Source organism: Desmodus rotundus, chromosome 1 (assembly GCF_022682495.2).
Source record: "Desmodus rotundus isolate HL8 chromosome 1, HLdesRot8A.1, whole genome shotgun sequence".
In the NCBI taxonomy this organism is placed as follows: domain Eukaryota; kingdom Metazoa; phylum Chordata; class Mammalia; order Chiroptera; family Phyllostomidae; genus Desmodus; species Desmodus rotundus.
In genome coordinates, this window is record NC_071387.1 from 142,233,979 (window position 1) to 142,248,904 (window position 14,926).

The following is a 14,926-nucleotide window of genomic DNA, read 5'->3' on the forward strand; positions in this document are numbered from 1 at the left end:
GGTCCCCATATTAAATGTGGCCTAATTTCCCAGGCTCAGGCTCATGTCTCTGGGCCAGCTCCATGACCTGCAGTGTGACCTCTAGGACTGTTTCTTATCATATGTTAAAAGTGGTATGTTAAGTGTGGAAAGGTGCAAATCCCCACATAACATGCCCACACTGACCACAATACATAGACGTTGAGCACTGAAATTGCATACTTCAAATCAAGAAAAAACAATCTGGCACTTTCTTCCCACCTTACTGTTGCAGGAAACTTGGAACCCAGAACAGAATTTTACTGGTAGACTCCACACTACGGCGTGCCATGAAAACATACATTTTGGTTCATGAACTTTATGGGGAGGAGTTGACTATAAGTACAGTTGCTTTTTCTTACTGCCTATGCACAAAATTTATTTTTAAATGGAGAAATACAAATATAATCTCAGAAGAGTTTAGAGAATCAGGCATCTTAAAATGTACAGCTGTTAATAGTACATGTATGTGCATGTGTACCTATATACCTACATACATATATATGCATACGTACATATACATAGAGAGAATATGATACCAAGCTGTTAACCACACTGATCTGTAGAAAACAAACTTGAAAGGTAGCTCTTACTTTATCGCATCTCATCAGCCCCAAGTATCTGAGAGACTTGCTGCTCTGGGCAATCAGGGTGGCTCCTTGGTCTGTAATTTCTTTACACCATCCAACATCCACAGTCTCTATTGTCATGCTGTACCGCCCAATGGCTATCAGTGCTGCAAGAAGGGATGGGGGGAAAGAAGGCCAGGACAAACGTTAGTAGTGTAAGGGATCTCTACCTTAATATGACTACTTCTCCCATTTCCTCACTAAATTTGTTCCTGGAATGTGGTGTGTAAATAACTGTTCTACAAACAATTAAATTTAAAATGATTTGGGAAAGCTTACCCTATGACCCACCCTTTCACAAGGTGAATAATCATCCCACAATTTCCCTTTCACCGGTACCCAACCTCACCACCTTTTATCAGTTTTCCGCTTTGCAAGGTTACCTGTACTTTCAAACATTTGTATCTGCAGACGTAATCAATTAAAATGAACACATAAAACGTTACAGAAAACCCCAAGTAGTAACTAAACTTTACTCATGACAACTTTAATAATTTTTAAAAAGAAAACCCCACATAAACACCATTTTGAGGTGTGTTATACTGCACATGAATTTATCAATTGGCATTAAATTTTCCATCTGTTTATGATCTGTAAAATGTAAGAATATATAATATTTTTCACATTAGTCCTTCATGGGACTGTTAGGAATTAAGAGTACATTATACATTCAGTTGAATTTAATTGGTGCCATGCTAGAGTGCAGTAAAGGGAATGCATTTACTATAGTGAATTTCTTCATTGTACCAGCATCTTCCTTCCATTAACATATAAAATGAAACCTGTTATCTGAAAACTACGAAAGTATCTGTAGTCTTCCTGACTGTTTAGCACTGAAGCACCACAAATGTGCAGACACGTATCCCATAATCTTTGATGTGCACCACCCATCACCCATCATAACCCATCACCCTGTCAGAGTGACCAATCAGTGAACGTGGTGAACGTGGCTCGTTGCTATGGATTTCTGATTTGACAGACACGCACGCCTCTACATTTGTGGAGCAGAAAAACAATTTCAGTAACTCCATCCAGAATATGTTTACGGTACTTTGGTATGTAAATGAAAACCCTGAAAACAATGCTACAAATATTAAAAAGGAAGGAGAAATTGTTTGCTAATTATTTCCTCATTCTAGGATAGGATGAAATGATTGACTAGATTGATAAGACCAGAGTAAATTACTCATGTAAATAAATGTTAACTCTTACAGCTCACAGAAAAGTACACTTGGCAAAATCACTTTGCTAATTACCTCAGATTTTTTTTTACCCAGAAAACTCATTCTCATCCATTCAAGTATCAAAGACATATTTCAAGCCTAAAAAAACCATAATCACGGTCCTACTATTTTCCAGTGAAAATGCTATAAACGAAAAAAAGAAATTTTTTTCCTAGAAGTTCTTCATGCCACTAAATGAAGATGCTCTCATTTTTGCCCATACTATTTTGGTATCTAGTTTTCCCAGAAGGCAAGGAAGGACAAGGGAGGAATCGACATTTTCGTGTAGTAGAAGTACCACAGGTTAAGCTCACTGGTGTCCCTGACCTAAGAAAATTGCTGTCATCTCTGGTATTGCCACAACTTTCATTGGTTATGATGTCCTGAGGATCTCCTATAATGAATAGAGTAGAAGATACATAAAAGAAATTCTTTTCAGCACAAAGTACTCAAATTGTGACTTCAAAAGACCACAAAGCACAACTTGCAACATGGCCCCAGGTCAGTAGATTGTGCACTTTTATTGAGGTTTGAGGCTATAACATGAAAGCGCAGTATTAGCTAGAAAAAGGTAAACAAAATAATCTGAGTTTTCAGAGGCTGCTTTATAAGCAAATGAAGAGTGAATAGCTATTTATTCTAGTTGTCAAAATCACTGGTGTTCAGTATTTTCTTTCTGTCCAAATTAAAATAAACAGTAAATAAGACACCTGAAGATAAATTAGGCATTCTATTTATTAATGTAAGAATTAAATATTATTATTGCTTAACTTAACATTCATTCAACAAACACCTCACGAGCACTCACTCTACAGCATTCTACAGTATTTACTGACTATCCACACACTAGGCACTAGGCTAAGGAATTTAGGTGCATCACCTCATGCGATCCTCACAGCAATGTTATGAAGTCTTCTTGTTATCTCCATATTAAAGATCAGGAAACTGAGTCACAGAAATATTGAATAACTTTCCCAGTATAACAAGATAGTAGTAAGTGGGGGGATGGGTAATAAGCCGAGAGCTGGCTCTCAGTCCTGAACGCACATCAGACCTACTAAATCAGAATCATGGGGCCAGGCACCCTGCAACTCCAGTTCTCTGCACTGCCAGCATGTGAACTGTGGTGTGCATGACACATGGGGCCTGTGCTGGGTGCCGGGCACAGAACGATTCGCAGAGCTCAGGCACTAGATGAGTGGGTGTGGGGGGGGAAGGGTCGAGTAGAAGTGAGAAACGAGTGAGTAGACAGTCATACTGCTCGTCTCTCTTCCCATGCCTCACTCATCTCACCTTCCACATCTCAGGTGAAAGGTCAGCTTCTCAGAACAGATCACCCTGTCACATATTACTGCTATGGGAAATGTTATTTATTTATTTATTTATTACTTATTTTGTGGCCCACCTCCCCCATTACAATGACAGCTCCTATTCATTGCTGTATGTCCAGCATTTAGTATGTGCCTAGTACACAGGTGGTTCTTAAAAATATTAGTTGAACATATCAGTGGCTTTAATATGTTTAGATCGATTATAGAGGCATGCCCAGGTGGCCTGGGAGCCCCTCACTCTTCAGGCGAGGAGAGATATAATGGGAGCCCTCATGACATGCTAAACTATGTCTGGAGGATTCTCCAGAAAAACAAAGGAATAAGGGCAAGTATGTAGGTCTAAGGAAAAGCATGTGTCTGGGTAAAGAGATGAGAAAGAACAGGGAACTGCAGGTCTTTCTATGTGCCAGAAATAAAAACAAGTGCAAGGAAGGGGAAAGATTTATTCCAGCAATATTTATTCATGATTAGTAGCACTGCGGTAGGCCTATGAGATGCAAAGAGTAGCAAAAATAAGAATCCTCCATGTCATGAAGATTATATTGTAATGGGTAAAATAGATGTGAAACAAAGTATATATAACTCTAAATTATAGCAAGTGCTCTAAATGAAATGGACTGATTGCTGTAAAAATAACATTTAGATGGGGGGTACTGAGGAAAAGTATTTCTGATGAAGTTATTTTTACATATCCATTTTGGAGGTAAAAAACCTGAGGTTAAACACCTCACCAAGGTCCCATTCCTACCCAGTGGCAGAGCCAGGGTGCACACTCAGACAGTTTGTTTTGTTCCAAAGCCAATGCTCATTCTACCAACAGCAGCAGCACCCAGGGTGGGAGAGGAGACTGACTACGTGTAGTGAGGAAGTATTTCCCTTTACCACAATTCTGGAGTGAAACATTACAACTTACAGGCAGCCAAGTCTTTACTTGGTAACTGTAAGATTCTGACAGAATCTTTACATTCTAAAATTCTTACTGAGTAATTTTACCTCTCTGTGATTATATTCTATCTTTGGATATTTTTTTATTGTTGTTCATGAGCTAGCTGTGAAACGTGTAGTGTGGTTTCAAATTCTCTTGGGGCCGCACAGTGCAGGAGATGTCTAACCTCAGGATGACATTTAACATTTCTGAGTATCAGCTTCCTCACCTGGACAATAGGGATGTTGACTCAATGTCCTGCCCACTTCATAGTGCTGGTCTGAGGTTCAAATGAGATAATACATGTAAAGGACTTTGCACTACATAAATGTTATGATTTATGTGATATTGCCCCAAAGCATTCTACAGTAGTGAAGTTGATATTAAATGAAGACTTGAGTTTTGAAAAATAAAAGGCTCTGGGCAAATGAGACCATTATATAAGTACTTAGTCATTATGTCTGCTAGAGTTCTTGAACTGCCTACTTTCCATCGGTGTTCACTGAACCTGTAGACTGAACCTGGGATGATAGGGCTGTAAATGTATATGTGATTACTACCTTCATTAGAGGCCGTTGACACATTACAATGATATTTATTGAGCCTTGAAAAGGGATAAATTATGCAAGACTACTTTCCAATCCCCATGCAATTTTAATATACTTTTTATGTGCTAAGTGCAACTAATAAAGTTAAATTTTAAAAAGTTACACAAATTAAAAGCTGTGATTCAGTAACTTATATGCTGATCAAGAAAGGACATAGATTAACCCACTAAAAGGCATCTCCACAGTCATGTGGAGTGACCGAAAGACACAAGCATGCGTATACTAATTTTGACTAAGAAATCCCATCTAGGAATCTACCCGAAAAATACACTTCTAATTAAACAAAATTACATATATACAAGTTTGTTCATTGAAGCACTGACTGTATTTGCAAAATATAGAAACAGCCTTAATGCTCATAATAGGAGGGTGGTTAAATAAATTATGCTCCATTCTCACAACTGAACACTATGCAGCTAAAAAAAGAAATGGGGCTACATCACCAGGAACTTCCAAATCATTCAGTGAAGAAAGCAAAGTGCAAAAGAGCTTACTTATATGGTATGCTACCACCATATAAAAGGGAATACAATAAAAAAACATGAATCTGCTCATTTGAGAAAAAGGAATACGGGAAAGATAAACCAGAAAATACACAGACCATTTAACTATAGGGGTTGGTGGGAAAAGAGAGGAAAGAAAGAACACAAAATGCAGGGATGAAAGGTGAGGAAGGACAGACATTTCTTGAAATATCTCTTTGGCTATAGCTTTGACTCTCTGAACCACAGTAATGCTTTACACACTTCCCAAAATTAAAGCCACCTAGAATGTGGGGGAACCTGAAGTGTAATACAACAGTAACAAATAAATCCTAATTGTATTACAAGTGAAAAGCATGAACCTGCCAAATAATGTAACCACACTGAAAGGGATGGGAATTAAGTTGCTTTGGAAAACATAATTTTGACTAGATATTACAAAGTGAAAAACCAAAAAGAACTGTCAGCAAATACTGTACTCTAGTTAGTGAATCTATTTCCCACAGGGCTATGAGTAACAATTTAGTAACTACTTCATGTGTAATCTAGGATTGTAAATACTGAGAGCCAGTCTTTTAGAGAAGTAAGTTACAAATAAGAAAAGAGAAGAAGCTTGTAATGAACTTTGTGGTAGGGAACTGAAATCAGAGGTACTTAAATGTTTTAATATGCATACACATACACACATAATAGATATAGAAATAATCAATAAATGTGATGTATGTGCATGCATGGCTTAGTATACACACTTATATTCCTAGCTTTTTCTGCTTAGAGGGACTAGAGCAATGACACCCCAGAAGCAATGATTTATTAGCACCCAGATCTTGGTTTCAAAACATTCTCCAATAAAAGGAGTCAGGGCTTCTTAGAGAAATTGTTGATTACAGGTCTGGGGCAGGAAAAATACAAGATGAGTCTGGAAAATCTTGTGATCTCAGAAAAAAAGTGCTAAAAAGGAATGAGGGTATGTTAAAAGGCCACTGGATCCAATTGGAGGAACTGCCAGTGGCCACATCTGGAACAATTGAGTATGAAATAATGATAGTACTGTATTAAAATTCAAAAAATTGAAAAAACATCTATAAATCCATACTGATATAAATGATCAAATAAATAAATAGCCAAGCCATGGCAGCTCTTCCTTACAGAAGAATTCCAATTAAATATATAAGGAATGAACCCTGCCTGGTATAGCTCAGTGGATTGAGCATGGGCTGCAAACCAAAGGGTCACCGGCTTGAATTCCAGTCACAACATGTGCCTGGGTTGCAGGCCAGGTCCCCAGTGGGGTCCACGTGAGAGGCAACCACACACTGATGCTCCTCTTCCTCCCTTCCCTTCTCTTTAAGAATAAATAAATCTTTTATATATATATATATATATATATATATATATATATATATATATATATATATATATATATGGAATGAGGGAAATAAAAAAAAATCATCAGGCAAAAATCACAGTAATAACTGTTGCAGGCAAGACCTACCAATGGATGCTAAATCTGTCAGTGAAAGTTTGAGGAAAAACAGAATATGGGCAGAGTGCCAAAGATACTTAGCAATTTTCAAAAATTGTAACTTTATAGTGGAGAGATCCAGAAGACACCACGTTCTTGACCAAATGATCAAGGTTAACATTAACAGTAACAACACATATATGCCAAAATGAATAATCTGAACTTACTCATAAGAAAACATCACGCAAATGTAAACTGAGAAACATACAAAATAAGTCACTAGTACTCATCAAAAGGGTCAAGGTAATGAAGCATACAAACAGAATGAGGAAGTATAACGGACTGAAGGAGTCTAAAGAGACATGACAATGAAACGTAAAGTACTGTAGTATTCTGGACTGGATCCTGGGACAGACAAGGAAATTTGAGAAAAAGCTGGTGAAATTCACAGATTTGTAGTTAGTAAATCTTATTGTTTCAATGTTAATTTCAATGTTAATTAGTTTAATAATTATTCTATGATTATATAAGTTGTAACACGAGAGGTTGTTGACTATATCATTACTATTTTTTTTTAATCCTTACCAGAGGATATGTTTTTGTTTCTCTTAGAGAGAGAGGAAGGGAGAGAGAAAGGAGGAGTAGAGAAGAGGGAAAGGGAGATGGGGGAGGGGGAGGAACATCCATGTGAAAGAGAAACATTAATCCATTGATGGGCTGCCTCCTGTAAACGCTCTGACCAGGGATCAAACCCGCAACTTAGGTATGTGCCCTAACTGGAAATTGAGCCCACAAACACTTGGTGTATGGGACCACACTCCAACCAACTGAGCCACCAGCCAGGGCTAAAGTTATTTCAAAACAAAGAGAATAAAACATAGTTAAGCTAATAATAGATAGTGAATGAAATAAGTAGAGGACTAAAGTTTTGTAAGTGAAAGCAGGTATTATTTTCACACTGAAAGATCTCATATATATAAATGTTAGGACTAAAGACACATTTTTTCCTCATAGGAAGACTAGTCATACGAGTGCATTAACAAGTGACCTACATGTGTCATTTTGTCCTTTCCAGTTCTATCTTTTGCTATGGATCTATGTACCCGTGATAAAATCAGAAGAAATGGCCTAGTGGTTGAAAGAACTAGGGTTAAAATTTAACAGTAGGATTAACATCTTTCATGTAATACTTGGATAAAAGCCACTTTCAAAGAAATTTCTTGGCACGAATACAAAGAGACAAATATGAAAAGTGCTCTTCTTTGTGGAAACCACAGAAGCTCCAAAAACAAAGAACTGACACTTTCAGAGACATTTGTTGTTGTGTGATGGTCCCTGCGAGTCCTCCTCCACGCCACAGGGGCTACAGCAGAGGTTCCTAGCCCTAGTAGTTCAGGAGAATCACAGGTGCCTAGAAAAAGTACAGATGCCCGAGTCCCACCTCCAGAGAGTCTGATTCAGGAGAAGCTGTGAAAGCCCCTGAGATCCCGTTGTGCAGCCAGGCCGAGAACCACAGGAACGGAATAACCTACATCTTGGGCAAAGTCAGTCAACTAAAAACAAAAGAACTCACTTTTTAAGGACATAATTAGCTCATGTGTTCTGATACTATAAAACAGCTCTGCCTCTCAAACAGTAGTGATTTTTTGTATATACCCAATACTTTTTAATCTCTTTATTTCTAATTTATATCCCTTCCTTCTGTTTTTATACAGTATTATATTTCTCCTACTACTATGTAGTAAACTCAACAGTGATTCCATTCTGTAATATTTTTCCAGGTTGTCCCTTTTTATAAACATTTTTTTAGTTCATTGCATTTATTTATGTTTCTGATGCAGTATGTATCAGAGTTTGTTTTCACATCGGAACTGTTTATCAACATGCCTGTCTTGCTACTAGACTGTAAACTCTTTGAAGCAGCGAATATGAAGAACGCTGTCCTGGGAACCCTCAATCTCTGAAACTCAAGTGCCACTCACGTTTTTACAGTTTTCATGACTTTTTCTAAGTATAACATACATGCAAAAATTTACACAAATCCCAAAGGTACTACTTGATGAATTTTGATGAAGCTAACACAGCTGTGTCACAGTTTCGGGATCAGAAACAGTGGAACCACCACTCACAAGGCCCTCTTGCCCCCCACTCCAGCCACTACTGTTCCCCGAAAGGGTAACCACTGTGCTGACACACCGGTTAGTATTCTTATTTTTAAAGTGAACTTTTAGGCACTATGTATAATGCTGCTATGAACATTGGCATATATGTCTTCGTATGGATGTATGTTTGCATTTCACTTGGGTTAATACTTCAGAGTGGGATTTCTGGGTTGTATGGGAAGTGAATGTTTAACTTTTTAAGAAACTGCCAAATGTTTTTCAAAGTGGCTATACCCACATTTTACACCCCTACCAGCTATGTATAAAGATTCCAATGTCTCCACATCCTTGCCAATACTTGGTAATATTTGTCTCTTTGATTAATCCCATTCTAGTGTATGTACAGTGGTACCTCATTGTGGGTTTTAATTTTCATTTCCCTAATGATTAATGATATTGAGCAAATTTTAATGGTGTCATTGATTACTTATAAATCATAGCTTACTGACCACAGATATCTATTACATTAAACTGATGAAGCCCTGGCTGGAGTGGCTCAGTTGGTTGGGTGTTGTCTCACAAAATGGAAAGGTCATGGGTTCAATGCCTCGTCAGAGCACATGCTGGGGTTGTGGGTTTGGTCCCCAGTCTGGGATCGTGCAAGAGGCAACCGATGGATGTTTCTTTCTCACACAGATGTTTCTCTCCCTCTCTTTCTCCCTCCCTTTCCCTCTCTGGAATCAATAAAAGAAAAAAAATTAAAAATTAAACTTATGAAGAAGGGAAGGAACGTATGTAATTTTTCTGTTATTAGACTATAGCAAAGAACAGCTTTCTAGACAACAGATAATTTTTCATGCAATTTGAAGGAAAGTACCAGTAAAATAAACAGTATATCCTTTGAAGACATTAAAAGTCTTAAAGTTTCTTAAAATAAGAAAGTAAATTCAAGAAGAGAAAGTTGGAGAAAACTTTTCAAAATGCTCCTTTATATGTGGAAATTTCAGATTATGGAGTATGCTTTATTTGGGAACTCTTAATCTCTGAAAATCAAATGAAAAATAAATTTAATAAAAATTGTCCAGCAATGGTGGCTAACGTTACAGTTAAAACTTTGAATTGTGCTAGAATGTTCAAGATGCTGCACGTAAGGGCATTCATTTCACACACTCTGCTTACTGCATACAAGTACTGACTCACAAAGGGAGCAAGCTGGCTGTGGCCCTTGACCTTTAGGAAGGATGCTCTTCTGCCCTATACATATCCTGAAACAGAAATGTACACATTATTTATAGGCTGCATCTGATTTCCTTTCTATGACATAAACAAGTTGGTGGAAAAGTAAGAGTTCAAGTGAAGGAATTTTTAAAAAGGTCTTTTAATGTATCATGAGCAAAGATAAGTATTTTCCCTCCTTTGTCCCTTCCTAATTATTTTCATTTCATAGTGGAAAGACAAATCTGATTGGGTAAGTAGAAACTCTTTCTGAATATATGACTTCCAAAAATGTAGTGAACATGGGATGTATCTAGAACTAACCTTGGTTTAACAGGAATCTAATCCTCTGCTCTGATTTCAGTGGCGCTGTGTTTGGTGGTAATCAGCCCTATGAGTGGGATGGTTCCCGTCAGTCCCCTCATTAAATTTTAGAATGCAAGATAAAGAAGAAAATGCCTTACCATTCTAACATCAGCAGAGAACCTTAATCCCTGGTTCAATGATTCCTTTTCATTATAGCCTGCATAAATACATACAAGCATTGTCTATTACTTACCTAAGAATTAGGCTTCCTTTTCAAAACCCTGACATTAAATTTCCTCATTTTATGAGAACTGACTTCTGGGCTTAAATATGGTGGTCCGTGGACATGGAAAAGAACATTAGGGTCTCTGTCATTTATCTGCCTTCCCACCTTTCCGAACTGCATTTTCCAGACCACCATAAAGACAAAGCATGTTTCCAGCATCAGGTACAAGCATTCGTCCAACCCAGCGTGCAGCAGAGGAGGATGCCATTTCAGCGACTTCCACGTAAGAAAGAAGACACCTACGTTGGTGACAACCTATGGTGCTGTCAGACTGCCCAATAAACACTGTAAAAATATCTCAATATTGAAAGGGAAAGAAACCACAGGAAGAGGAAAAAACATGTGGGGATGTCAGCAGAGTGAATATATTATCTCTAGTTTCTTTCAACAAATACTAATTGAGTACCTATGAACCAGGGAATGTTAGGAGCTGGGAATATAAAGATCTAATCCCTGCCTTCATGGAGTTTAGGTTACAAATACAAATAAATAATTAGAAAATATAATTTTTTGAATGGCAATAATGTTTGGAGAAAAATAAAGCAGGAACCAGGGGTGGTAATTTTAATTAGTTTGGGCAGGAAAGGCTTGATAGAGAAAGTGGCATCTGAACAATGATCTGAAGGGGCAGGGGAGCAAGTCGTGCAGGTTTGTAAGGGAAAGGCATTCTGCGCAGTGAAAACCTAGTGCCAAGACTATGAGGTAGGATGGTTGCTGGCTTGTTCTAGAATGAGCAAAAGAGCAAGAGAATGATTAGTGAATTTGAGAATGTGAAAATTAATAGGAAAGGGAATGGACAAAATCATCTCACAGGCCAAGTGAATGACACTGGGTTTCACTCTAAATCACAGGTGGCAAACATAAGGCCTACAGGCCATATCCGGCCCTCTATCTTATTTCTACCCGGTGACAGTGCCAAGCTCCTTTCCCCTAGTTAAGGAGTAGTCACATTTATACAGTCCTAAAATTACATTCGGCCCTTTCAAGGCAACTTCAAGGCTGATGTGGCCCCCACTGAGAATGAGTTTGACACCCTTGCTCTAAATGAAAAGGGAATCCATTGGAGATTTGCGGGCAGAAGCGTGATATAACCTAACTTAAATTGTCAAAGGACGCCTCGGCTTCTGGGTTGAGAACAGACTGGAAGGGGGCAAGAACAAAAGCAGGGACACCAATAAGCAGGCCACTGCAATTATCCAGACAAGTGACATGGCTTGGTCCAGGGCTTCATAATAAAGAGGGAGAGAAGGAGTAGAATTATGAACAGATTTTCAAAATAGGAACAATAATATTTGCTAAGAGTAGCTTGAGAGAAAGAGAAGAGTCAAGGATATCAAGAGAAAAAGAAATATTTTTTTGACACAGCTTTGAAAGAAATTTTCTACATGGGATTTTCCATAGCTGCTCTTGTACCCTTGTGTGTCTCAGTGTCCTTGTACTGGCAAGAATATATTAGTTTCTTCTACTGGATATAAATTCCAGTGAGAGGGGGCAAAGACCACCTTCATTCATCTTTATATTATCATTTTCTAGCATTGGGCCTTTACTTGTTAGTATTCAATATGTGTTCACTTAAACAGGCCTATCTTAGGTATCACTATTATATGCACTTAGGGAAAAATGGTCAGAAAGGGTTTTGTTTGTGTTCTCTAGAATTCACATTCATTCTTTTATTCTAAAAATATTTACTGAGTAGCTACACTGTGTCAATCACTGTGATGACTCTAGGTTATCTTTGGGGAGATTATAGGGAATGTATATTTTTTCTTATGTTTTGCATTAATAAATTCAACACTAGGCATGTTTAACTTTTACAAAGGATTAAACACAAGTTTTTAAAAAGGTGCTATGGGACAGATCACTCAATTTTACCCGAGTAATGTGAAGAACTTGACATTTCTTACAGTGGGGCTTCTCTTTAATCCCATGCTCCTCAAGGCTAACACATATTTGCTGGTGCCAAAATTCAATACCTAAAGTCATGTGAAATCATGTAAAAAAAAAAGCATAAAGCTATTTGCAAACAAAAATTACATGCAGGAAGTTAAGCTGTTTTTCCTCCCTAACTGTAACCAGAGCATTGTAAGTCAGGGGCTGTTGTCCGGAGCATGGATTAGTTTAGACTCTGGTGATAACGTTTGCTTATTGGCCTTTCTGCCCATATGCAAAAGGAAAATGAGAGAAGGGCAAAGGAAATAGAAACATGAAAATGAAAGTATTTGTATTTGAGATTTTAAAGTTTAGTAGATAACAAGATTAAAATTTAGATAACACTAAACTTTCTATAGTCTTTTTGTTTTCCAGGGAGAAGGGACAGTCCCATTTCCACTGTCTCACCTGGGAGCTTGAACCGCAAACACAGGTTATGCACACACACACACACACAGACACGACAGACAAACAAGCATCTACTCCTCGGCCCTAACCTACAGGTAGACTTACCCTGAAGCTAATGAAGGTTAAGCCTCAGGGTCCAGCATTTATATGGATGTTTCCAAGGGTCCGGGTCCTAGAAGTGTGTTCACATAACATATTTTTATAAAATCTGTAAAAAACACTTTTGTATTCATTTTCTCAAATACAGACCTGAAACTATATAAACCCCAGACCCTGAAAAATCCTGAATTTGTTCCCAAACCAAACCAGGATATTCTGATTCAGTGGCTTTGGAGGTGAATGGGGGCTGTATCTTTTTCTTACCTTTTTTTTGTCATCAGGTGATTTTGATACATAGCCAGGTTGGAAATCACTGACAAAGGACTGCAGACTGATCCATTTAATGAGTCCCTGACATCTAAGTATATTTCTTTCTGGATCTTTGCCACTATTGATTAGAACATAAACCACGCAACACTACATAGTTTGGAAAAAGCTGACAATTGGCAACAGTCACTTCCACATTGCTGTGATGAATCACATAACCCTCTGTAGGGAGTAATTAACTATCCATTTGTATGTACTGGCTGTAGTGATATAGTCCTTTTAAACAAGGAAGGAAAGGAATTTGGACATAACATTAACGGTTGTTAATACCAAGCAAATAGAGTAAATTGGATTTATTAAAAAGAGTATGTGTGTGGATTTTTTTCCTGGGAGTTAATACAATTTGTCTAGCTTTCTAATTATAGCTGGGACAGAAAATGGCTGAACCCAAAGACCTCTCACGGTATCTAATAAACTTTTACTTATAGGGAGAACATTTCTTGGGTGGGAGAATGACAAATAATTTACTAAGCTTTTTCTAAAAGATGGCTAAAGGTGTTTCACCTATATCTAGCTGATGAATTAGCTTCAGCTAATAATCAGTGTCCTGAGACAGGGAAGGAGCAGCCTGTAATTACTTTGAAGGGAATGAAGGAACAGATCTGATAAAGAAACTAAATCAGCTAATTCCTCAGGGGCATACTAAGTGGGAGAGAGGCTTACTTGACTGCAAGTTTAAAGTGAGGCAAAGCTAGGGGGCATCCATAGCTTTTACCTCCCTAGCATCCATTCCCTCGAAATTTTCTGTAGTTTGGGAGACTGTAACCAAAGGTTCCTTCCGTTCCACAGGCAGCAGGTGGGCACATGTCCCAAACCTGACTACACACTCACAGACATCTGAATTCTGCCTGGAATGATTTAGGAAGAAAAACAGCAGGAGACAATCTGTCCTGGGGGAGGTTCACTAAAGAGACTCCCATTAGTCCCAGCTCCCTACAGATCCCGTATTCTTATCTTTCCCACAGACTACCTTATTTAGTTTTGACTTTGATTCTGGGAGTTATTTCTTTTTTCCCAATACTTTCTTTGCTTTTGTTCTTGATTTTTGTTTTCACTTAAAGTAGTCTCTATTGATTTCTGTTACTTGCAACCACAGAATCTTGACTGATACAGAAAACTATGCATGTGATATGAACTCAGTTATCCTCTACAATAACATAAAAAACCTAAAAGGATTCTCAACAATGCCCACTTGAGTCACCAGCAAAAAATATGAATAGGGCTCAGCTGATAAACATGTTTTGTAGTAGATATTATTGAAATACCTGTGCTTACTACTTTACTAATAAAATTAAAATAGCTTTATTCAGATATCATTTAAAATTTTTCAAACGATGCCTCAATATTAATTGTGTAAAAATGGTGCAACTTATTGCAGAAATTAAAGCAATGAAGGAAAGCACAAAAAACAGCTTTAAAATTATCCCAAATCCCACCATCCAGAAAAACCATCACTAACACTTGGCAAGCATTCTTTCAACATATTCTGTATATAGATAAAGCAGAAAAAAGATAACAGTAATTTCAGGAATCTTGTATGTAATTATAATGCTTTTAAAAAGTATTTAACTTG

At 37.7% G+C, this 14,926-nt stretch overlaps 1 protein-coding gene across 1 annotated transcript in view; it reads right to left on the bottom strand.

The window, feature by feature from the left end:
* Positions 1-14,926, bottom strand: part of FBXL17 (F-box and leucine rich repeat protein 17) — a 475,635-nt gene that overhangs the window by 22,430 nt on the left and 438,279 nt on the right. Inside the window, exon 8 of the mRNA XM_053911271.1 lies at positions 612-754. Within this exon, the coding sequence (XP_053767246.1) occupies positions 612-754 (143 nt within the window). The remainder of the gene's footprint in view (positions 1-611; positions 755-14,926) is intronic.